Source organism: Ostrea edulis, chromosome 4 (assembly GCF_947568905.1).
Source record: "Ostrea edulis chromosome 4, xbOstEdul1.1, whole genome shotgun sequence".
In the NCBI taxonomy this organism is placed as follows: domain Eukaryota; kingdom Metazoa; phylum Mollusca; class Bivalvia; order Ostreida; family Ostreidae; genus Ostrea; species Ostrea edulis.
The window spans coordinates 77,204,842-77,230,727 of record NC_079167.1 but is presented as its reverse complement, the minus strand read 5'-3'; the positions used below and the strand labels follow the sequence as shown (position 1 = coordinate 77,230,727).

At 35.0% G+C, this 25,886-nt stretch overlaps 1 protein-coding gene across 1 annotated transcript; it reads left to right on the top strand.

Annotated features, from left to right (window-relative positions):
- Window positions 1-1,564: 1,564 nt before the first annotated feature.
- Window positions 1,565-23,439, top strand: LOC130054330 (protein draper-like). Its single transcript, XM_056163861.1, has 10 exons — window positions 1,565-1,646; window positions 15,339-15,581; window positions 16,749-16,991; window positions 17,370-17,507; window positions 17,628-17,768; window positions 17,984-18,124; window positions 18,924-19,067; window positions 21,700-21,831; window positions 23,042-23,156; window positions 23,239-23,439. The coding sequence occupies exons 1-10, from the start codon at window positions 1,592-1,594 to the stop codon at window positions 23,402-23,404; spliced, it is 1,518 nt and encodes a 505-aa protein (XP_056019836.1). The 5' UTR covers window positions 1,565-1,591; the 3' UTR covers window positions 23,405-23,439.
- The last annotated feature ends 2,447 nt before the right edge of the window (window positions 23,440-25,886 follow it).

The following is a 25,886-nucleotide window of genomic DNA, read 5'->3' as shown; positions in this document are numbered from 1 at the left end:
ACACTGAGTGTAACCTATGTGGCTTAATCTGCATATGTGTGTGGGAGAAACTAAAGGTTCCCTTAATAAAAGAATATAGGTGGACAGATTTCAAATAGATAATGATGGTAACAAACTTCTTTAGAGGCATTCTAATTCCCCTGACCACTCGATGAGGGTTAGGATTGTAGAAAACATTTATTATGATACAAACAATCCAACATTAAGTACCCCTTTTCGTAGATAACGAGAAGATCACTGGATCAAGTCTCTAGGTACTGCATTTCCATATGAATGCAATGTTTATGTATATGATGTAGGAAATTTGACTAGTTCACAAGAAAATAACGTGAATGTAATGGGACTCTTTCCCAATACTCAAAGATGGAAACACAGTCAAGCACGATTGAGAAAAGACCAAGTATACATGATGTCACGCTTATTTCACTTTTACCTTACGTCAACAGACAATTAGGTCCACAACCTATCCACACAAAACTTTACTCTGTTCCATTGAGAGTATCACATACCTTAATTGCAGAACCCATAGCTAGTCTATAGTTGGATTTTTCAACACCTGAATATAGACTGAATTATATGATCATGGACATTGTCAATCACCTTCAACTCAAATTTACAAACAAAGGAATATATGCCGTGAACATAAACAACATTCTTCGTCATAAAAGAGTTCAGTCTTGTATTCCAACATATTTCACGTTCAAGTCTACACCCTATATTTTCTACAAATATACTTCCACTATTGCATCTAAACTTTTTAATTATGAACAAACTTTGCAGTAGCTAGATATAGGCCATCTTATACTTAATCCACCTACGCGTTATCGTTCAATTTATTTTAAAAGTTCCTAAACACAGAAAACCCAGGTCTTTCAGTTGGCGAAAGAACTTCATCTCTATTATGAATTACTGTAGATTCCTTATTTTACGCGAGTACTTATTATAGCGAAATGGTTCATGGAAGTCAAATCGCGAGAAAATAAATTCGCGACTACTTTGCTGATCAAGCGTTTTTGCATGTGTTTTAGCAATATATAAATAGAAGGGAGAAATGTTTTTTCGCGAGTGATGTTTCTCGTGAAATTACGCGATAATAAATTCCACGTGTATATTTAGGAATTTATAGTATGTCAAAACATTTGCCAGACGATGGGCTATATATCAAAAAGAAGATCTTGATACTACGTCAGAATGGATTAAAAGTATAAGTGAAATATCAAAATCCCGCATTATTTACAATGTCATACATAGGTAACAGTTTGTGATGCTTAACTTAAAACTGACGACGTCTCCACAGATTGTAAAATTCCTTAATTGGACGGAAAACAAGGAAATTGAGCCACACACAATGAGGAATTAGCAGGAATATTATTATATCATATATATGTTATAGCTAAGCACGGAATATGACAAAATTACAATGTGTGATCTTATCACTCTCAGTCACGTCAATTCTTCATAAGGAAATGTCGGAAAACATTAACTCATCACGGTCATTAAATACCTCAACAATTGCAAATATGACAACTCTTGATCACCTTATTTTCTTCACTTTAGAATAACACTTCCTGGTTGTTTTAAGAATTCTAACATGCAGACACTTGTTTTTCTTATATTATTGAGATTAACTTTGTCCTCAGGATACCGTAAGTAAACAATTTTCATATCATCTATGTCTGTCTCACTAGTAACTCTCTCATTTGTGAAGCAAGCTAGTGAATATTAGTCACAATATACACTGTGTTAAGAATCATATCGAAACAAGGAGTGTTTCTACGAATGCTATATCTTACTTAGCTTTCTTTATGAATATTAACGAAACTGATTTAAGTTTAGTATATCAAAGCATAGTTTCCATCTTGTGAATATCTTGCTAGTCTTTGGATAACCAAATACATATCAATTTGTTTTCATTTCAAAATAGAAATTGATGCTAAAATCAGGAATAATCCACTTAATTTTACATGTATATTACAGTTTTAATTAATCTAATATTTTCCCTGCTAAAAACAATACCAACATTTTGAATAATGAATTAATAATTAATCTAATGACAAATGCCAGTCATGTTCACAGAAGTCGTACAGATCACAGAAACTGCCTCCCACGGTAATCCAAAGTGAGAAGTTACAAACGACTAACGGATTACTGTAAATTCCTAGATATACGCGAGGAATTTATTATTGCTTAAATGAGTGAGAAACATCACTCGCGAAATAAAATAACTCGCTTTTATTGTTATAGACCCAAAATAGATGCAAAAACTCTTGATCGACAGAGCACTCGCGAATCTATGTCCTCGCGATTTAACGTTCAAGAGTCATTTTGCGATAATAAGTACTCACGAAAATTACGGAATCTACAGTATATTATGACGAGCCATGAATGACACTGCCCCTAAGGGAATTCATCAGCGAGATTGTTCATTACTTTTTGATCAAGTATGCCTACTCTACGGAGTAAGGCGAGCTCGAATCCATCCGTTATAACGACCGTGGTACGAGATAATGGTCATGCCTAACAGACCCCTCACACAGGCTCCCTATGCAAACTGTGGCAAGCTGGTATTGATCCAAAAGTATCCATGGCAAGCCATAAGCTGTTATTCTAAGCAGTGCTAGTCCACTATATCCGCTGATCCACCAAGCCACAACTTACAGCACTTAACAAATCCATGTAGTCATAAATGTCCGGCGCTATTACAAATTACGTCAAAGTAATGAAAGATGAAAATAACAAACAATGATTAATCTCATGACTCTTTTAAGGAATACAAAATAGAGAGTTGGGCAAACACGGGCCCCTGGATATATCAGAGGTGGGATCAAGTGCCTGGAAGAGTAAGCATCCGGTCATTCTGAAAAGAGGAAAGCAGAAACAGTAACTTGATTCAAAAAGCATTACTTTAAAACCAGAGTAAAACTAAGCTATTTCCTTTAAAGTAGTACAAGATAGGGCAACAAATAGGATGGGGTCATTTAAAATCTTCTCCTCAAGAAACACTGAGCCAACAAAGTTAACTTTACACGAAAACGTCCTGACATAGTTTAGATTCATTCTCACCCACTATTGGGCCTCAAGGTTTTATATTTTCTACATTACAAAAATTCAACAACAACAGGGGTATGATTAGTCATATTAATTATGCTGCCCAGAGGTAGTTTCTTTCCACAGTTTTACATAGTAATATATAAGGAAATATCTTTAAAACTCTCCATTCTTCACAACAGGGTCATGGGTAGTCATCATAAGGCATACAATGTATAACGAACCTATTATACCTTAGTATGAGAATTCTATGCAACACATAATCTGATTGGTCTAGACATTCACGTGCCAGGTTTGATAAAACTTCATATCTCCCTCTCAAACATCATATCTCCCCATCATATTTCACCTCTTCGGCAGCCCCATGCATAAATTTTAAAACAAATTAGACTACAGTTTTTTGTGACGTTACAATAAGTCGGAGTCATTGTACTTTCATAGGTCGTAAGGCGCAAAAACTGGTTATCATGTCATTGTATTTCGTTGTTTGTACCCTCTAATACGTTGACGGCGAGGTGTTACCGTGAGGGCGATCTCAGCTGCATGCAATGTATAGATGAGCGGACTGCAAAATGCATTTTTGTAGTCTTGCTTTGTTTCGGTATAAAAAACAATCTATTGCATGAATGTTCGGGAGATATGAAGATTTAATCACCCAAGAAAAATCGTTGCCCTCGGGAAATATACTTGGGGGGTGGGTGGGTGGGTGAATAAATCTTCATATCTCCCTCACTGCAGTATCATGCAATAAACGTATAATATTTCATATCTGGTAAATGGATCGTGTGATTTTGTAATCATATTATCATTTTCAAGAGTTTATCGAACAAAAGTATTCCACCATAGCGATTTACAAAATTTTGATTAGCGCTTGATTTAATTCACCTAAAATTTTACATTTAATAAAAGTCTATGGAAAAAGCATGTTTAATTGAAATATTTTAAAAAGACATTTATTTTTCATACAAATCTCTTGGTAAAAGGTAACATAAACTTTCAATTTATTAAAATATGAAATATAATTAATCATTTACCACACAAACTTTGAAAAAGAATTAGATTTTCATTTTTACCAAGGACGGAGAACTCTTCCAAGAAAGGTCGGGTTCTAATCATTTACCAGTCATGGAAATTCGATCTACACTTCACTTTCATCATTATTTAAAATAAACGTTCATTAAAAATTGTTCAATATCATTTTGTTATATATTGAATACTTTCAGGTAGTTAAAATTCAAGTTTGCTCATGATGAGTCCCAGAAATAGAATGGGGTCACATCAGGAGATAAAAGTTTGAAATGCGAATATTTGCAAAACCCATTAAAACATTTTTTCAACAGTAGAAAGGTCACACTAAATCATATCAAATTTGCAAACATTCTCGAGTTGTGTGGATTCAAGTTTTTTTCATGCCCCCTCAACTATAATCGGGGGAATATTGTTTTGTCTGCCCATGTGTCCGAAACTTTAACCTTGCTCATAACTTTTGAATGATGAGTGATCCGGTTCTCATATTTTACGTGTGCATATCTTGTTGTAAGACCATTCTGTCGATAGCAATGTTGTTAACCTTACTATCTAAACTGAGCTTTTCTAATCAACTGTTGTCTGTCGTCTATCTATAAACATTTTTTTTAAATGTTCGCCTACTGCACCAATTTCAATGACACTTGGCATAAATAATTCTTGTGTTCAGGGGTTTCAAGTTTATTCAAATATGGGACCATGCTGTTTTCAGATTGGAGGTAATGAAGAAAGTGTGTCAGAACTCATACTTGACCGATATATATATATATATATATATATATATATATATATATATATATATATATACAATGCTAGATAAAAACTACATGTAACCAAATTTAAATGTAAAAGTTGGCCTAATATCTACTTGAACGACGGCTATTTACTGCATTTGTGACAATATACTGTACTCCCATTAATCAATATTGAACCATATCAACTATATTGAAACACATTATTTCCCGTTTTTAGAATCAAACTGTGGAAAAATACGAGCATTACAACTTTAAAATTGTAAGGTCTTCCATGACTGGATAATCTGTCCAACTTGCTGGAAACTTTAAAGATGGATTCTTCTCATATTAATTGGAGACGTTGAGATACTATATTTTGTCTGCAACAACTATAGAATGGATGCATTCTTTTGAGACACGCAAATGTGGGTGTCAAGGTTATTTTTTGTTAACGTGTAATTTCAAGATCACACTATTTTCGTACAAAAGAATCTTGAAATTCCATTAGTGCAGATATAAATTATAAATACTTGTATTTTCTTTTAATCTGCAGTATAAGTACTACGGATAAACAATTTCTATTTATTTGAGCTTTAAACATACTCAATATGATATAATCTCCTCTGATAATTGTAGATTTTGCTCATCAATCCTTACTCCTGTCATACTTCTAGTACTTTTTTTTAAAGTTTGATTTTATATTGTTTAAAGGGACTGGTTCACGATTTTTGATAAAAATATTTTTCATTTTTGATGTTAAGCATTTCAAATATAACTAATTTAATGTTGACAGTCAAAATTCTGATCTTCTGAATGCAAGAATAAAAGCAATATTTTAGCCTTAAATATGTGTCATGTAAACAAGGACTCGAGTTTTTTAAAGTAAACAAACAAACAATGGAAATATTGATTTTGTAATATAATGCATCTTAATTTTGCATAGTCGCAAATTTTAACGTTTAGATGACACATTTTAACCCTGAAATGTGAAAAATATAATAAACTTCGATCGATATCCATTTCTTTTGAAAATTGCATAAACAATAGCATACCACAATCCTTGTTTACAAAATAAATGATAAACTCTCTAAAATGAGCTTCTGTGATAATGTATAACCTTAATTTTCATGTGAAATCTTTCAAACACATTAGACAGTAGATTTTGATCTTTAAAAGTGAAAATTTTGGGGAAAATCGTGAATCAGTCACTTGAGAATATTTCACTCATATGGAGACGTCACCACTGCCGTTGAAGGGCTGAAAAATTTAGACCTAGATGCTCAGCGCTTATGACCTTTGCGCAGGGAGGGATCTTTATCGTGCCACAGCTGCTGTGACACGGGACCTCAGTTTTTGCGGTCTCATCCGAAGAACCGCCCCCATTTAGTCACCTCTCACGACAAGCAAGGGGTACTGAGTGTGACAGTATTCCATATATTGTGTACTGACATTACGAACAGCGCCCCTATCTTATTTGATATGCATGTTACAATTATTAATATCCTGGTTATGTAGTCAAGTGTTCAATACACTAGAAGCCATGTTTGCGTTCCTTTGTTCACCTGAAGTCATTTAAATGGACTTGTACGATATGAGACCTATTCTAACCTGGATCCCCACGGAATATTAATTTGTTTTTGGAAGTTGTTATATAATAATATAAGGGGTGTGATAAGATACACAATGACATTAATAAAACAATTTGGGATGTCTGATCATATAAGAAAGAAAATCCTTTTCTCAGTATTTTACTGAAGGAAATATTAGGAGTAGGGTATTTAAAATGTCATTCTTCCTGGGCATCATACAAATGATTTATAAATTTATCAAGATATCATATCAATGCCCTGTTTCCTTTGTCAGTTACGATTAATTACTCTAGTTTCAAATATGCTATCTGTTCTTATTTCGATTCTGTTCAACTGCAGATAAAATTTACTACTGATAATTTTGTTCGAATGGAGGAATAAACTGATATTTTTTGAGTAACATTGTTGCTTCACAAAATAACTAACAATGTGCTAAACGATTTGAGGTTTATACTGCCACGGAAGTTCATAAATCACCTGAAATGACCGACATACGTATAAGGGACATCACTTATGGTATCACTAAATTCCAGAATACTGACCTGAACCACTTTATCAAAATATACCTAGTGATGATGGTTTGATATCATTTCACTCGCAAATATCGGAATATTTTGATATCGGTTATTTTACCATTATTTGCTGAGATTCACTTATTGAATATCTGAAACCTTTATGATTACAAAGAGGATGCAATTTTCAAACTCCTTAATATGGATGACAACTTCCTTTGCTCCTCCGCTTTGGTGTTTCACTCCATCGTCTTTGCAAGTTCACTTTGTCCTATCTTCGTCCTCACATTTTACCATCTTCGTCCCAAAAATGATAGATGTTATTCATACTTCATTATGTATTACAGAACAGAAAATGCTACTCATTTCGAAATAATATCACAGTTGTTTAAGAAGTGGACCTTGTTGTCCTTAAGATGTCAGCAAATATGCATCCATGTATTGATCAATTAATCGAGAAATCATGATGAAGATATGCCCTTATCATTAATCGGCAGGCATATCCAAGATTGCATGAAATATTACAGAATGTCGTTCGATAATACATGTATGTCATTATGAATATAATTTTAAGACCCGACATTATTGATAGACTAGATGATAATAATAATAATAAATTCTTTTATTTAGACAGGATAGCACAATTAGTACAAATGACTAGTTTACATTGTGGTCCTGTATAAAACATATTCACAGACAGATAAATGAGAGAATAGAAAAATAGATAACATAATATAAAATATATACATAAAATACACACACGATATCACTGGGGAAAAATAAACATATACATATATATATAATCCAAATAGAAAAATTTGATACCACACAGTCAAAATAATTCAATAAAAAAGCAGGAAAATATACAGTTCCAAAATATATTTAACTCACTAGCACTTTCTGAATTTTAACATCCATCCTCGGGTGAATACAAATTAATAATAATAATTAATAAATTAATATACACATACACACACATACACACATACATAAATATATACATACATACACACATACACATACATATACATCACATCCATATATCACTCATTTGAGAAACAATGCTGCAAATATGCTGATTTAAAAGATGTAATATAACCAAAGCTTCTGACAGACTTGGGCAACTGATTCCATAAAATTGTGGAGGATACCTTAAAAGACCGTTTATAATATTCAGTTCGAACTTTTGGTAAATATAAAATGCCACTATCGCTACTTCTTGTTGTTCTGGAACTAACTTGGCTGACAAAATTGAAAACGTTCATATATTCTGGTGTCATGTTATTAAGAACCCTAAAAGCAAACACTAGTTTTCTATATACAAAATAATCATCAACAGGCATCCATTTAAGAACACTAAAAATATCAGCTGTAGAAGTCTGAGTTACTTTCACCTTCAATATAATTCTGGCTGCCCTTTTCTGTAACTTAAAAAGTCTGTCAATAAAAACCCTGTTTTTGGCTGAGCACCAAACTGTGCAACAATAGTTAAAATGAGGAAATATAACAATGTTATAAATTTTCAATAATGCTGCATTTAACATAAAAGTTTGCAGACGACGTAAAATGCCTATTTTCTGTGAAAGTTTCTTGCATAAAGAATAAATGTGTACAGACCAGGTTAGACATTCATCTATTTGTACACCAAGAAGTTTGGCCGTTTTAACAGTATCTAAAACAATATCTCCTACTTTGATACACATTTTTCTACACTTTGAGAGTTTTTGTGCAGTGCCAATCAACATACATTGTGTTTTCGCTAAATTCATTACCAAACAATCAAACAAATCACGGGTTAGCATGCAACTACGCCTACAATTTGGACTCATTTTAAAAAAAAATCATTATTTCATATTGTCCTTTCACCGCAGAGTAGTAGCTTCTACGATCTTTAGCAAGTACTCGCTGTCGATCATTCTCCAAACCTTCCGTTCGGTCTACGCCAGTATAACTGTATAGAAACAAATCCGCATATCTAAACACTTTTCCGTCTTCTAAAAAGATGTATAAGTGTATAAAAAGAAATTCATTTCCAATCATTTATTTTGATTCTGCAGAGGGAAATGTTGGAAAACTTTAAACTTCATCATGATCATGAAATGTCTTAAACATTAGAAATATGACAACTGTTGATCACTTAATATTTTTTTTTAATTAAAAAACAAACATTCCTTGGGGGTATCAGATTTTGGAACGCAGTTCGCAGTTCACTATTCGCAATTCAATAGTGAACTGCATTCCAGAATTCGCAATTCAAATTTCTATATGCATAAAACAACAACACACTGGAATTATAAGGATGGGGTGCCAGTTACCAACCCAAACACTGTGAAGAAATGGTGATGTTACTCTCTCTAATTACGGAGATCCCCCCCCAATAATTAATAATAACGCATTACACCAAGGGAATAAACATCGGGTTCGGATTCATCGAAGACCCCTACCCCGGGAACTGAAATTTTAGGGGTAGGACATTAGTGGTCGTCTCCCACCACTATGAAGAAATGGTGATGTCACCCTCTCTAGTTACGGAGATCCGCCACACCAATTTTTATGCTTACTGTTTTACACTAAGTGAATAAACATCGGGTTCGGAATCATTGAAGACCCCTACCCCGGGGACTGAAATTTTGGGAGAAGGGACTATGAAGAAATGGTGATATTACTCTATGTAGTTACGGAGATCCGTTCCTCCAATTTTTATATATAATGCTTTACACTAAGTGAATAAACATCGGGTTCGGAATCATCGAAAACCCCTACCCCGGTAGACCGAAATTTTTGTGGTAGGGTATTAGTGGTTCTCTCCCACCATCATGAAGAAATGGTGATGGTATTCTCTCTAGTTACGGAGATCCGCCCCTCCAATTTTTATGCATAATGCTTTACACTAAGTGAATAAACATCGGGTACGGAATCATCGAAGACCCCTACCCAAGGGACTGAAATTTTGGGAGAAGGGTGTTAGTGGTCCGCTCCCACAACTACGAAGAAATGGTGATGTTACTCTCTCTCTAGTTACGAGGATCCGCCCCTCCAATTTTTATGCATAATGCAGTAAACTAAATAAATAAACGTCAGGTTCTGAATCATCGAAAACCCCTACCCCTGGGACTGATATTTTGGGAGAAGATTATTAGTGGGCCTTTCCCACCACTATGAAGAAATGGTGATGTTACTCTCTTTAGTTATGGAGATCCACTCCTCCGACATTTTTAAATAAGGCATTTCACTTAGTGAATAAACATCGGGTTCGGAATCATCGAAGACCCCTACCTCGGGGACTGAAATTTTGGGGGTAGGGCATTAGTGGTCCTCTCCCACCACTGTGAAGAAATGATTATGTTACTCTCACTGGTTACGGAGACCCGTTCCCCAAATTTTTATGCATAATGCTTTACACTAACTGAATAAACATCGGGTTCGTCATAATCAAAAAACCCTACCCCGGGTACTGAAATGTTTGTGGTAGCGTATCAGTGGTCCTCTCCCATCACCATTAAGAAATGTTGATATTACTCTCTCTAGTTTTGGAGATCCGCCCCTCCAATTTTTATGCATAATGCTTTACACTAAGTGAATAAACATCGGGTTCGGAATCATCGAATACCCCTACCCAGGGAACTGATATTTTGGGAGAAAGGTGTTAGTGGTCCTTTCCCACCACTATGAAAAATGGTGATGCTACTCTCTCTCTCGTTACGGAGATCCGCCCCTCCAATTTCTATCCATTATGCAGTACACTAAGTGAATAAACATCGGGTTCGGAATCATCGAAGACCCCTACCCCAGGGACTGAAATTTTTGGGATAGAGTATTAGTGGTCCTTTCCCACCACTATGAAGAAATGGTGATGTTACTCTCTTTAGTTATGGAGATCCGCTTCTCCGACATTTTTAAATAAAGCATTACACTTAGTGAAGAAACATTACGTTCGGAATCATTGAAGACCCCTACCCTAGGGACTGAAATCTTGGGGGTAGGGCATTAGTGTTTCTCTCCCACCACTATGAAGAAATGATGATGTTACTCTCTCTAGTTACGGAGATCCGCTCCTTCAAATTGTATGCATACTGTTTTACACTAAGTGAATGAACATCGGGTTCAGAATCATCGAAGATCCCAACCAAGGAGACTCAAATTTTGGGAGAAGGGTGTTAGTAGTCTGCTCCCACCACTATGAAGAAATGGTGATGTTACTCTCTCTCTCTCTTTCTAGTTACGGAGATCCGCCCCTCCAATATTTATGCATAATGCATTACACTTAGTAAATAAACATCGGTTTCGGAATCATCGAAGACCCCTACCCCGGGGACTGAAATTTTTGTGGTAGGGTATTAGTGGTCCTCTTCCATCACTGTGAAGAAATGGTGATGTTTCTCTCTCTAGTTACGGAGATCCACCCCTCCAATATTTATGCATAATGCATTACACTAAGTGAATAAACATCGGGTTCGGAATCATCGAAGACCCCCTACCCTGGAGACTGAAATGCTGGGAGTAGTGCATTAGTGGTCCTTTCTCACCACTATGAAGAAATGGTGATGTTACTCTCTTTAGTTATGGAGATCCGCTCCTCCGACATTTTTAAATAACGCATTACACTTAGTGAAAAAACATCGGTTTCGGAATCATCGAAGACCCCTACCCCGGAGACTCAAATTTTGGGGGTAGGGCATTAGTGGTCCTCGCCCACCACTATGAAGAAATGGTGATGTTACTCTTTTTACTTATGGAGATCCGCCCCTCCAATTTTTATGCATAATGCTTTACACTAAGTGAATAAACATCGGGTCCGGATTTATGGAAGACCCTTAACCCGGGGACTGAAATTTTGGGGGTGGGGAAATAATAGTCCACTCCCACCATTGTAAAGATTTGTTGAAGATACTTTTGATAGTTACGTAGATCTGCCCTCCTATTCTTATTCGGTAAACGGAAAAAAAAAGTCACAGGAAAAAAGTCACAATCTGGGTAGGAAAAAAGTGACAGGAAAATAAGTCACAGGAAAAAAAGTCACAGGAAAAAAAGTCACAATATATATAAAGAATGCCTATGACCAAACCTAGGAAACAAAGTCACAATTTGTTTTGTTCAAAAATTTTTATTGCTTTTGCCTATACCAAGGAAAAGTCACAATATTTATAAAGAGTGACTTTGACCAAACATAGGAAAAAGTCACAATTTGAGTAGGAAAAAAGTCACAATATTTATAAAGAGTGATTTTTTGTCAAATGTTTTTTTTACTACCATACTTGACATTATATAAGCAACTTGGTGGGTCACTCATTCATGTATTTGTGTGTGTGTGTCTGTGTATTCATATGTAATATTGTTTTTCAGCAACTCTTATTGTTTTTTTTTTAAATAGTATGCAAATTGATGCCATTTTGTCTACTTATACAGGAAATATACTGTCTAGAAAAGGGGAAAGGTGCCTTGTGAAGCCACTAATTAATCTCAACAGTCCCTGTCAGGATCTGTTGTAGATGCTTAACAGTTAATTACTTTTTATTGGGGTTATTTGTTTGTTTTAACATTAAAATATATAAACTATGTTGCAAATGATTAAAAAAAACATGGAATCTTCTAACTTTGAATCAAAGGAGAAGGTACACTTAGCGTATGAATTTGGCCTAGTAAAATCAAGAAAAATAAAGTAGAAGATGACATACTTTTACCTATCGAAGTCATTTGGGGGCAACACCCTCTCTTCAAATATAGAAACAAAATGGCGCCAAAACATCACATAGTAGAATAATACGCTCCCGAATTTACATGGATCGCTATTTCTTAGCCAAAACTTCAAAATTTTACTTACATTTGTCAATATTATGATATGAGCACATTCAAGGCGATGGATGATATTTGCGTGTGATAAACGAAATACTTCAATTAATAATAAAAAGGGTCTTTCATCAATCGTCTTTCCTGTGCTCATGGTGAAATTATAAAATCTGACATTTCCGGAAAAAATTACGCATCACACACATTTGATACTAAGATTACATATATGCGCGACAAATAATAAATTAAGGCGTGTGTTACCTTTTTGTGTAGTACAGATGTGATATAAAGAAATATGATAACATTTTTATTAATTTATGTGATCATTATACATGTAATTCGGATTATGATATTATGATATTTCTATAATGTTATTGAAAAGAATTTTTGTATGTGTGTATCAACAAAGTCTTAAAAATTATCCAAAGGATTTTAATTAACAAGGTATATTAAACTATTTTTTTTCTGTATAAGAATTGAGAAAACGTCATCAGACACGGATAGAAGACGGAATGTTAAATCTTGCACTCGCAAAACATGCCAACTTTGCTACTTCATATAGCAAACAATATACGTAATACATGGATATAATTACTATATATAGAAAGTACACACCCTATATAGTATTAAGGCATAAAATTACCAACTTCTGAAAATAGGCCAAAATTGACCCTTGATCCTTTAAGTAAAACTTTTCTCCTTATATAATATTTGACTTTTTTCAATATATACATGTAGTTTTCTTTCAAAATTTATATACAGTGACTTTCTCCCTCTTTGTATATGTGACCCTTTTCTATCAAAATATATACTATGAATTTTTCCCTATATATATAATATAATATATATTGTGACTTTTTTCCTACATCTATGCAAGGTTTATGTGATTTTTGATCTATGTGATTTTTATACAAAATATATATTGTGACTTTTTTTCCTGTGACTTTTTTTCCTGAGACTTTTTATCCGTGTCTTTTTTTTTTTCGTGACTTTTTTTCCTGTGACTTTTTCTCTTCATTCTCTTATTCAAAATGCAATGCACTTCGTGAATAGATATTGGGTTCGGAATCATTGAAGACGCCTACCCCGGTGCCTAGTACTATCATTTACCACCCTCATTTGATGTCTTAGGGGTGCCTCCTGGGGTCTTCCAAGGGTATGGTCTCCTTTCAGACCTCTCTTATAAATGTCTGTAGAGTTTTGAAATAAAACAAAACTGATAAAGGACTCGACAACAATGAAGCCAAGCATATAAAACCTTTCAAAGGGTCACATAGGGCTTTAAGGACAATGTTGAGCTCACCCGAAAATTCATGTAGGGTCATAATGATGGCCAATAACAACTTAATCTTTGAAGAATCCACAAAGGAGTATGCAGGCAAGGAGAGGAACCCCTAAAGCTATCGTTTTCCGTTCTCAGTTTGAGGCTGTAGGGGTACCCTCTTTGGATTTCCATGGGTGGACCACTTTTCAAACCTCTCTAATAATTGAATATTGGGTGATGAATGAAAAGAAAGCGGATAGGCGGGTAGAGAACAACAAGGTGAAACACATAGAATACTTTTAAAAGGTCACATAGGTACGGAAGCATATTAGGGCCGCAGCAGTATCTTTTTTTAGTTTGTTATAACAAATTGATAATTTGTTATAACAGATTATTAATTTGTTATGATAGATTATTAATTTGTTATAACAGATTATTAATTTGTTATAATAAATTATCAATTTGTTATAACTGATTATTAATTTGTTATCACAAATTAGTAATTTGTCAAAACAAATTAATTTCAGTTCCCGGGGAAGGGATCTTCGATGATTCCGAGACCGATGTTTATTCACTAAGTGTAATGCGTTATGCATAAAAATTCGAGGGGCGGATCTACATGTACGTAACTAGAGAGATTACCATCACCATTTCTTAACAGTGTTTGGGGTTGGTAACTGGCACCCCATCCTTATAATTCCAGTGTGGTGTTGTTTTATACATATAGAAATTTGAATTGCGAACTGCGTTCTAAAATGCAGTTCACTATTGAATTGCGAATAGTGAACTGCAAACTGCTTTCCAAAATCTATTTGCCACCTTCCTTTTTGTTTTAAAATTTGAATATGCAGACACATGTCGTTTTGATATCAATGATACTGAATTTGTCCTATGGATACCGTAAGTAAATAATATATTGTTTATATATATATATATATATCGTACTATTAACTTTCTCGTTCGTAATATGCTCTAGTAAAGTGTTGATGTCAATCAAACTGAAACAAAGTACCATCCCCATTTTGTACAGTCCAGTGCACCACTTATTTCAAATTAGTTTTCCTCACACAATGTAATGAAACCAAATCAAGGTTAACTAATATCCATCGGCCATCATACATCAAAGTGTAGTTTACATTGTATAAATTTGCAACATGATTATTATGCTTTACTCGCCTTGGAAAATAGAAATGCTTTTCACGTCGTTTTCTTACTGCAACGCTGGAATAACCCCATAAATTTTACATGTAAATTTCAGTTTTGATTCATTATGACGATGCAGCTACCATTACTTGTTCTGATCAGAATTATGTTTAAAAGTGAAAAGGTGATTATTTCCACACTCAGATAGCAATAGAATATGTTTCTTTATTTACAGAAATAATATCTCAGAATAAGGAGACCGATCAAGCCAAGGAGGTACCCAAATGTCAAGTCCTTGGAACCTGCCAGCAGTATCAATCCAGTCATGCAGTGGATGGATACATTAAAACGTGTACAAGGACATCATCTATTGGAACTAATTCCCTAGATAAATGGACATGGTGGCATGTTGACCTGGAGGAAGTACTCAGCATCTTCAGCATCAGAATACAGTTCAAGGACTATGGAGAACAATATGGTAATGATGATCAATAAAACTCAGGTTAAGGATTGTGAAGGATATAGTTAAACAGAGATTTATCAGTACCTGATTCAGTCTCATTCCCACTGAGAGAAGCTTTAAGTTTTTAAGGAAACGATATTTCTTAGTACCTTTATATGGTCCTATTGTTGATAAACCCTCTCTACATAACTCATGTCGCAGTACTATATAAAACACTTTCTAAACGTCGACAACTTTTCCGTAAATAGACGTTTCCTCCATTATGAAAGGCGATGATAACGAAGAGTGATTATCTTATGAAAGTATGTTTTATAATGAAGATTCTTCCATGATTTTCACTAACTGCACGATTTCAGAGTTATTAGGTTATAATTTTATGTTATTTCATTAAAACTGACAACTCAACTCTATGACAAACGGGATGATTTCAGCTTCTCCATCGTCAACTTTCCATATAATTATGTATCAATATTCCAGTATCACCTGCATATGGTGTTTATATATCTCAACTGATTCGATATGCAAGAGCTTGTTCTGCGTAGAGTCAGTTTTTAAATCGAGGTAAGCTGATGACAAACAAATTGATGGTACAGGGGTTTTAACAGTCTCGATTGGAGTCAGCATTTCGCAACTTTTATGGTCGTTTTAACGATCTAATTCGTCAATACAACCTGTTAATGGGTCAAATGCTGTCTGACGTGTTTCATACCGATTGTTAAGCCGTTCTTGGCACACTGATTTTGACTGTGGATAACTCCGTTTACCTGATTATGATATGCGGCTCACGGCGGGTGTGACCGGTCAACAGGTACTCCTCCTAGGCACCTGATCCCACCTCTGGTGAACCAAGGGGTCCGTGTTTGCCAAACTATCTATTTTGTATTGTTTATAGGAGTTATGAGATTGATCAATGTTCGTTATCTTCACCTTGCATAGATACAGTGTGATATAGTGTTGCTGTCTCATATGCTGTCAAAGTTAGTTTCTGCTGTCACAGTTGTATACTCCGATATACATATAAAAGCAATATATATATTCCCCAAATATTCATTAAATTGTTTATTAAATCTTCCCAGCTCTCAAAAGCTGGCGTTTCCAAATATAGGCTGATAAATCAATGTGGTTATTGAAAGCTTTTCCACCCATAATTATGTTCATCATCTCATCAATTGATGATTTCAGTTAGGAGACAAAGAGGGCGTGTTGCTGGTTTTTCGCTGTATGTGTCAAACACAACTATCAAGGAGGATGGGTATCTGTGTTACAAGAACGGACAGGAGTTACCGACCTTGGATTTCAGTACACCTTGTGTTAAACATGGACGTTACGTTATATTCTACAATGAAAGACTTGACGGAACAACTTATCCTACCGGATATGAAACAGTCGGAGTTTACACTGAATTGTGTGAAGTAACTGTAACAGGTAATGTTGTGTCACATCATTTTATTGATTGATTAATTGATTCAATTGATTGAATATTGTTTAACGGGACGCTCGAGAATTTTTCACTCATATGGAAATGTCACAAATGTCAGTGAAGGGCTGCAAAATTTAGGTTTATACTCGGTGCTTACGGCCTTCGAGCAGGGAGGGGTCTTTATCATGACACACCTACTGTGAGCCTCGGTTGTTGCGGTCTCATTCGAAGGACCACCCATTTAGTTGCCTTTTACGACAAGCAAGGGGTACTGAGGACCTATTCTAGTCCAGATCTCCACGAGATGCTACATTATTGTACAGTTAAAATCAATTTAGTATGTGTAAATGAAATGCCATATTTTCTCTGTATTACATATTTAGGTTGTAAAGAATTCGGTGTGTTTGGATATAACTGTGATGTACCCTGCCAAAACAACTGTCAGGAAATGAGATGTGACATTGTCAATGGAGAGTGTTTGGGTTGTACTGCAGGATGGGTGGGGGATTTTTGTAACAAATGTAAGATTAAGTTTGTTATACCATTAAAATATTATTAATACTTTAATGTATAAATAATTTTGAAATATAGAATGAGATATAATAAGTTACAACTTATCAAAAGAGTGTAATTTTTCGTAGCATGTCCAGCTGGATATTACGGTCTACAGTGTGGATCTACATGTATTGGACACTGCAGAGACAACCTGTCCTGTAATCACATCACTGGACAATGTGACTATGGATGTGGTAATGGATGGACAGGAACACATTGTAACACACGTAAGTTATCTGTCATTATCTTAAAGATGTCTGAAACAAATAAAATATGTATACTAACTGTAGTGAAATATTTAATAGAAAGTCCAGAACATATATTATGAATTTAGAATTATCAAATAACAAACAAATAATTCGTAAAGTAGCCTGGGTTGTGAAACGAAAACAAACTGCAGTTTGAAGATATTAAATATTCCGATAAAATCGTAATTTACCAGAGTGTCCAGCAGAATCATACGGTCCTGATTGTGTGTATAACTGTAGTGGACAGTGTCTGAGTTACCTCCCCTGTGATAGGACAACAGGGAGATGTGACAGAGGCTGTAATCCAGGATATACCGGAGAACTCTGTGACAAAGGTGAGATGTTCCATAAACATTTCTGTATAGGCCGAAATATCTGTTATTTCCAGGTACGATAAAGAAAAATTCATACTTGTATGTAAAACTTATACGGTACCAATTTTGATGCGCCAGATGCACATTTCGAGAAATAATGTCTCTTCAGTGATGCTCAACCGAAATGTTTGAAATCTGAAATATCAATGAAATTTTAGAGCTATTATAGCCAAAAAAAAAAAAAAAAAAACAGCGTGTCAAAAAAGTGGAGTCAAATTCGTCTAAGGATAAGAGCTATGCATGAGGGAGATAATCCTTAATTTTGACATTAATTTCAAAATTTTATAACAGCAATTAAATATACATCCGTATTTTCAAGCTAGAAACGAAGTACTTAGCTACTGGGCTGTAGAGACCCTCGGGGACTAACAGTCCACCAGCAGAGGCCTCGACCCAGGGGTCATAATGTGCGTTTTGTTTGTTCACTGTGCTTCGTTCTATTATCCTATACGACAGGGCGTCGTAATTCTTCAGTCATAGTGATTACACCTACTGCGATGATTAAAGATTTCGTTTCGAAAGCATGTTTGTTCTTTTGAATTAGATAAGGTAGAATGACTAAATACCAATATTTTTTCAATCATATTTGTATGTTCAGCACATATTTTGATACTTAACCATTGGTATAATTAACATGTATGGCTGGTAATTACTTGCAATTGTTATCATCCATGATTTTGTTCTTTGATATACTTTGCTGACTGTGGAGAATAATTCTTGATATTGAGAAATAATAAATAATCATTTTTATCATTGATAGTATGTTCAGTTGGTCGATACGGACTGAATTGTTCAGAGAACTGCAGTTCCCGTTGTCGGTTTGAAAGCAATCATTGTAACTATATAGACGGACAATGTGAACAGGGATGTGACGATGGATTCCAAGGAAGTAAATGTGAGAAAAGTTAGTATCCATTTTTTAGGGGCAAAGCGATTTGACATATTTGAATAATTCTTTTGAAATTTCTTGAGTTAATTAAATTTTTCTATGTTTTTTAATTTAGGCTAATGATGAACCGATTTTCTAGTATAATTGATATAGAGCGGAGTGGTTAGGAAATTAGATGACATTTTGAACGTGAATCATCTGCATATCGTGCATGGTGATTGGAACTCAACTGACTCGATAGGAAAGAGTCTGTTTTTCCTATGATTATATGTTAAACAGAGACGGGCTTCTGACAAATAGTTTGAAGTTACAGGTTTTTTTTTGACAGTCTCGTTTAACGTCAACATTTTGCAAATTTTATGGTCATAACGACCATAGTCTTTTGCTAATACAGCTTCTCATTAGATTGAATGCTATCTGGTTTGTTTTATACCAATTGAGGCCGTTCTTTACATATTGATTTTGATTACGGATTACGACGTCTACGTGATATAGATAGGGGGATTTCGGTGGGTGTGACCGATCAGCAGGGGATACTTACTCCTAGAAATCTGATTCCACCTCAAATGGTTGCAGGGGTCAAGGTTTCCTTGCTCTAAATTTTATATTCTTTAAAAATTTTAGGACATTGATCATTGACTATTCTTTAACCTCATCTTAAGCATTGATTGATTTTCACATTTTGCAAACATATACATGCGTATATTCTTCAGGATGTAGAAAATACAGTAATACATGTATGAAATGTGAAAATAACCAACAGTGATCAATCTCATAACTCCTATAAGCAAAACAAAATAAATAGTTGGGCAAACAAGAACACCTGGTCACACCATACGTTGGATCAGGCGTCTAGGAGGAGTAAGCACCCCCTGTCGACCAGTTACATCCGCCGCGAGTCTTATATCTTGATCAGGTAAACGGAGTTATCCGTAGTCAAAATCAATGTGCCACGAACGGTCTTACAATCCGTATGAATCACGTCAGACAGCATTTGACCCAATGATAGGTTGTAATGAGAAACTAAATCGCTATAACGACAATAGAATTTGTGAAATGCTGACTTTAAACGAGACTGTTGAAAACCTGTACCATCAACTTTTTTTGTCAGTAGCTTACCTCGATTTAAAAACTAACTATATACAGAAAAAGCTCTTGCGTATCGAATCAGTCGAGATATATAAATACCATATGCAGGTGATAATGGAATATTACTACATAAATATGGGAAGTTGGCGATGGAGAAGCTGAAATCACCCCGTCTGTCATAAATTTGAGTTGTTAGCTTGCCTTTAATAGCTACGTATTATCAGAAAACATTTCACATTATTATTATTATTATTTTCTTTATTTATAAAGTGCACAATTACCTATAGTTTCGATGCGCTGCACAATGTTTGTGCTAATAATCAATGATAATATAGTAATACATGACCTGCAAATTTATAAAGGAAATGATAAACAATAGAAAGAATTGAAATAGAACATGGTAGTAAAATGACAAATGGTTGACTTTGACTTGACAAGATACAATTTGCATACAGGTATTCGTATGCTGGATCAAAATCAAAATAATTTCAATGAAATATCTAAGCATGAAGCAGAAGTGGACGACTCTGTGGTGTCTTTTATGAAAGGTGAAGATAACGAACAGTGATGTGTCGAACTCACGGGGATACTCCTCCTAGGCTCCTGATCCCATTTCTGGTGTGTCCAGGGGTCCGTGTTTGTCCAACTCTCTACATTGTATTGCTTGTAGGAATTATGAGATTGATCACTGTTCGTTATCTTCACCTTTCATCGAATTGACATATGAATGAAAGTTATTAGTGTTAATAGACAAAACGTCGTCGATATATCTAAAGGTCGAATTGAAGGTCACAGCAAGACTTTTTTTATCTCGCGTATAAGTTTTTGAATAAATTCTGCTTCATATGAATATAAAAACAGGTCAGCTAACAAAGGAGCACAAGCCGTGTTCATGGGAATTCCAACAGACTGCTGGAAGACCTGATCACCAAAGATCACGAAGATATTGTCAATGAGAAACTCTAGCATATTTTAATTTCAACTTCAGAGTGGTGTTTAACAAAGTAAGTTTTTGACTGATCACCAGATATAAATATTTCCTTTTTCCATTTGTGTTGAAGAAGCAACTGTCTATGATGTCAAAAAGTCTAGTCTTTAATTTATCGTGAGGAATGGTCGTGTATAGTGTAGAAAAGTCATAGGTTTTGATGTTATGGATTTAAGGAAAATTTTGCGATTTCAAGTTTACTAAAACTTCTTAAGAATTTTTTATAATCCACATTTGATTAACACCACTTCTGGAATATGTAGTATCACAGTAAGTTTGAAGTTTCTCCTTCATAGCTGTTAATATTTTCGTCACGAGCAAAGATAGCGGCTTGGTAGAGCACTTACTGGATCAAGCAATGTACATTAACAAAATATATTAAACGTTTTCATACACTGCTATTTTTTGCAAAATATGGTGGGCAAATCAGGCACTGCGCTAAGTTTCAAAACCTAGTGCAGAAATGCAAACAGAAGGCAAAACCTGTCAATGACGAATCAATAATATGCGTATGACATAATATTCCTCTTCTTTCATTAACTGAGACTATCTGTATTTTATCTATTTAAGCATGTGACATAGGAACATATGGAATAAACTGTTCTAAGAATTGTTCTCAACACTGCCTCGGCTTTTGTGATAATGTTGGCGGATTCTGCACTTGTTCCTCTGGGTGGATGGAATCCCCTGGCTGTAGTGAAAGTAAGTGTCTAACTCATAGGCACCTGATCCCACCTTTGGTGTGTCCAGGGGTCCGTGTTTGCCCAACTATCTATTTTGTATTGCTTGTAGGAGTTATGAGATTTAGCACTGTTCATTATCTTCACCTTTCATTTATGAACAATTATTCATCATCTACTGAAATACCAAATATTAAGCTTGTTTAAAGCTCTTGTAAAGTCCTATTACCTATGTTTTTTAGATACAAATCATGACATCAATGCTGCCTTGATCACGCCTTACCGCTTTTAGACTCTCGGCATTAAATGTTTTGGCAATGAATACAATGTTTTAAGCCTCCTCCCTTCTTCGTGAACTAGCAATCACAATGGGAATAAAAGTTCTTCTAAATAAAACCATGCCATATAAATATATAAGTTACATGTTTACCTTTACCTCCTCAGCTTACCACTTGAATCCATACAAGTAGGATATTGTATCAAATTACTCACACACAGTCGGGGGTACCAACAGTACATTACTAAAAACAATTTTCATCTAATTGGCAGAATATGCTATTTTAGCATACATACCTGTATAAGTAAATCCAATATACGACATTATTTTATTAACCATACCGTTGACAGTTTTCGCTAACACGATACACAAGAGATTCATCCTGTTTTGTTCAAAATGTAATTAACATCTAGAGATATTTACAAATCTGAATTTCAACATTCTGTGATTTCTCTGAACTTAAATAACCTTTACGTTGAAAAAGTAAAAAACTAAACTCGGAATATAATTTCCCCAAATCAAATTACACTTGATGTGTTTTCCTTAGAATGTTTGTACACTGTAGTGACGGTTTTACTCGCGATATCACCAATATTTGGTGATAACTGTGAGTTTAACTTAATACCGAAGTTTATCATCGTTTATACTTTTTATCACTATTTGTTATCTTTATATTTCATTTTTCGAACCAGTACTGTTTTACAGCTGTATTACCAGTGAATTTATCTGCTGATCTCTGTTAAATCTGTCTGAGCTATCGTGGGTCATTTTGAGTTAGTTACCCCATAGCTGTACAAAAAATAATAATAAACATTTTCAAATAATTCTCTCCCCAAAAAATCTAGAATCTGAATTTTTAAGAAAATTGTCGTCTATCACAAATTGTAATCTTTCATATGTTCTAGTGATGGGAAGTTATGATGAATTTAAATTTTTTAAAATTGTTTTCTTTCAGAGGCACGTATTGTTAGTAATGACGGGTATAGTACTCCGGATGCCTACATCGCAGCCTTGTCTATCTCACTGGTTATCAACTTTAGCCTGGTCGTTGTCATTGTTATATTATTGAGGTAAAATATGTTTGTGGGTTACGAATATTCTGCATGAGTCCATAAAGCCTTTGTAATTCATATCAATTCTCCTATATTTTAGGCTACTCTATAACAGAAAACAAGAGAAGCGTTTGTCTGACTATATCGCTAGTTCCGAAATATCACCTCCATCACAAGTCAGCGATAACGATGTACAACAATATCAGGAACTCAACATGTCCAATGATAGTTCATACCAGAATCTGTCATTAAGAGATCGTTTATAAAAAAGTATTTTAAATGAAACTTATTCTCGTTTTCATTATGATGATTTTTATTGATATTTCATTTTTATATGTATATATTTGAACGATGCCTAGGAGGAGTAAGCATCCCCTGTCGACCGGTCACACCCACCGTGAGCACATGGTGTTTATATCTCTCAACTGATTCGATACGCAAGAGCGTGCTCTGCATATGATCAGCTTTTAAATCGAGACAAGCTACTGGCAACAAATCGATGGTACAGGGGTTTCAACGGTCTCGGTTAAAGTCTCGGTTAAAGTCAGTATTCCACAAATTCTTTAGTCGTTATAACGATCTAGTTTTTCAATACAACATATCATTGGCTCAAATGCTGTCTGACGTGTTCCATACCGATTGTTAGACCGATCTTGGCTCATTGATTTCGACTACGGATAACTCCGTTTATCTGATCAATATGTAGAAGAATGATTAGTTTTTTCCTTTTAAAAACCCACAAACGTTGCAGGTAAATCCGTTAGTTTACTTGTTATAGAAATATATTTTGAAAACCTTGATATAAAAGGACAACTTCTATTACAATTATTCTTTACTAACAGCTATGTAGATATCACGTGTTATCTTCACATTTCATTAAACCATCGAGCATATATCTCTGCTGATTAACAGTCTGTCCACAAGGATACTTGTCGTTCGTAATTTGATAATAACGAGACAATACTGGCTGATGGGTCGCCGGGTATAGAAAAGTGTCACTCTGTGAAGTCTATATTGGGCACAGGCTCTAACAAATTCGTTGGTGTTCCTCCGATTATCCTTCGAAATATGAAAGTTTTGTCGTAAGTACAGTCATCAGATTGTCAGCTTTGGTACAGAAACGAAAATTCGAATACCCAAATTAAAGACTGTCATGTTTTGTTAAGAGGTCTTTTTGAAGATTCCTTTTCAGATCTCATGTGCTCGATCTCAAAATCTTCTGTAAAAAAATTGTAAAATTTATGATGTACTGATTACTAGAAATTGAATTAGTAGTAATTTCACCAGACGTAGTTTCTGTATCAAATTTTTTGTCTTGTAAATCTTTTAACACTGAGTGTAATCTATGTGACTTAATTAATTTATGTGGAAGAATCTAAAGGCTCACTTACTAAAAGAATATAAGGGCACATATTTCAAATAAATAATGATGGTAACCAACTTCTTTACAAGTATTTTAGTTCCCCCAACCACTCTATCTTGTCGATGAGGGTTAGGATTCTAGAAAACATTTATTATGATACAAACAATCTAACATTAAGTACCCCTTTTCGTAGATAACGAGAAGATCACTGGATCAAGTCTCTAGGTACTGTATTTCCGTATGGATGCAATGTTTATGTATATGATGTAGGAAATCTGACTAGTCCACAACGATATAACGTGAATGTGACGGGGCTCTTTCCCAATTTTCAAAGACAGAAACGCAGTTATGAACGATATACAAAATACCAGGTATAAATAATGTCACCCTTGATTCACCTTTACCTTACTTCAACAGACAATTAGGTCCACATTGTATCCAAAACTTTACTCTGTTCCATTGAGAGACCGCAGCGGTAGCCTAGAGTTTAGAGCGTTCGCGCCGCATGCGGCCTCCCGGGGTTCGAATCCCGGCCGCAACAGACCTAAGTCGTTAAAACAGGTTGTGACAGTTCCATCGCCAAACGCATTGGGTGTGAATGTCACGGGTCCTCGGAGATGACCTTCAAACGAATGACCCGTGTCGCAGTAGGTGTGGCACGCTAAAGAACCCTCACCGCTCAATCACCGTAAGTGCCAAGCGAATGCCGAGCAAATGCCTGAATTTGAAGCCCTTCACCGGTCTTGGTGACTTTTCCATATGAGTGAAGAATTCTCGAGTGAGACCTTAAGCAAGATACAATCCATTGAGAGTTTCACATCAATTGAAGAACCCATAGCTAGTCTATACTTGGATGTTTCAACACCTGAATATAGACTGAATTATATGATCATGGATGTTGCCAATCACCTTAAACTCAAATTTACAAACAAAGGAATAGATGCCGTCAACACAAGCAACATTCTACGTCATAAAATAGTTCAGTCTTGTATTCTAACAAATTTTAAGTTCAACTCTACACCCTGTATTTTCTACAATTATACTTCCACTATTGCATCAACATTTTTTTTAATTATAAACAAACTTTGCAGTACCTAGATACAGACCATCTTACACTAAATCCACTTACGCGTTATTGTTCAACTCATTTTAAAAGCACCTAAACACAGATAACATAGGTCAATTGGCGAAAGAACTTAATCTATATTATGAATTACTGTTGATTCCTTATTTTACGCGAGTACTTATTATCGCAAAATGACTCATGGACGTCAAATCGCGAGAAAATAAATTCGCGAATACTTTGTTGATCAAATATTTTTGCATGTGTTTGAACAATCTAAGAATAGAGAGGAGAAATATTTTGCGAGTGATGTTTCTCGGGA

What these genes read in the sequence shown, in the direction of transcription:
- LOC130054330 (XM_056163861.1), top strand. Translation starts at nt 1,592, where the DNA reads ATGCAGACACTTGTTTTTCTTATATTATTGAGATTAACTTTGTCCTCA. An exon ending in GGACTATGGAGAACAATATG is followed by an intron (nt 15,582 to 16,748) that starts GTAATGATGATC and finishes TGATGATTTCAG; the next exon opens with TTAGGAGACAAAGAGGGCGT. An exon ending in GTGTGAAGTAACTGTAACAG is followed by an intron (nt 16,992 to 17,369) that starts GTAATGTTGTGT and finishes TTACATATTTAG; the next exon opens with GTTGTAAAGAATTCGGTGTG.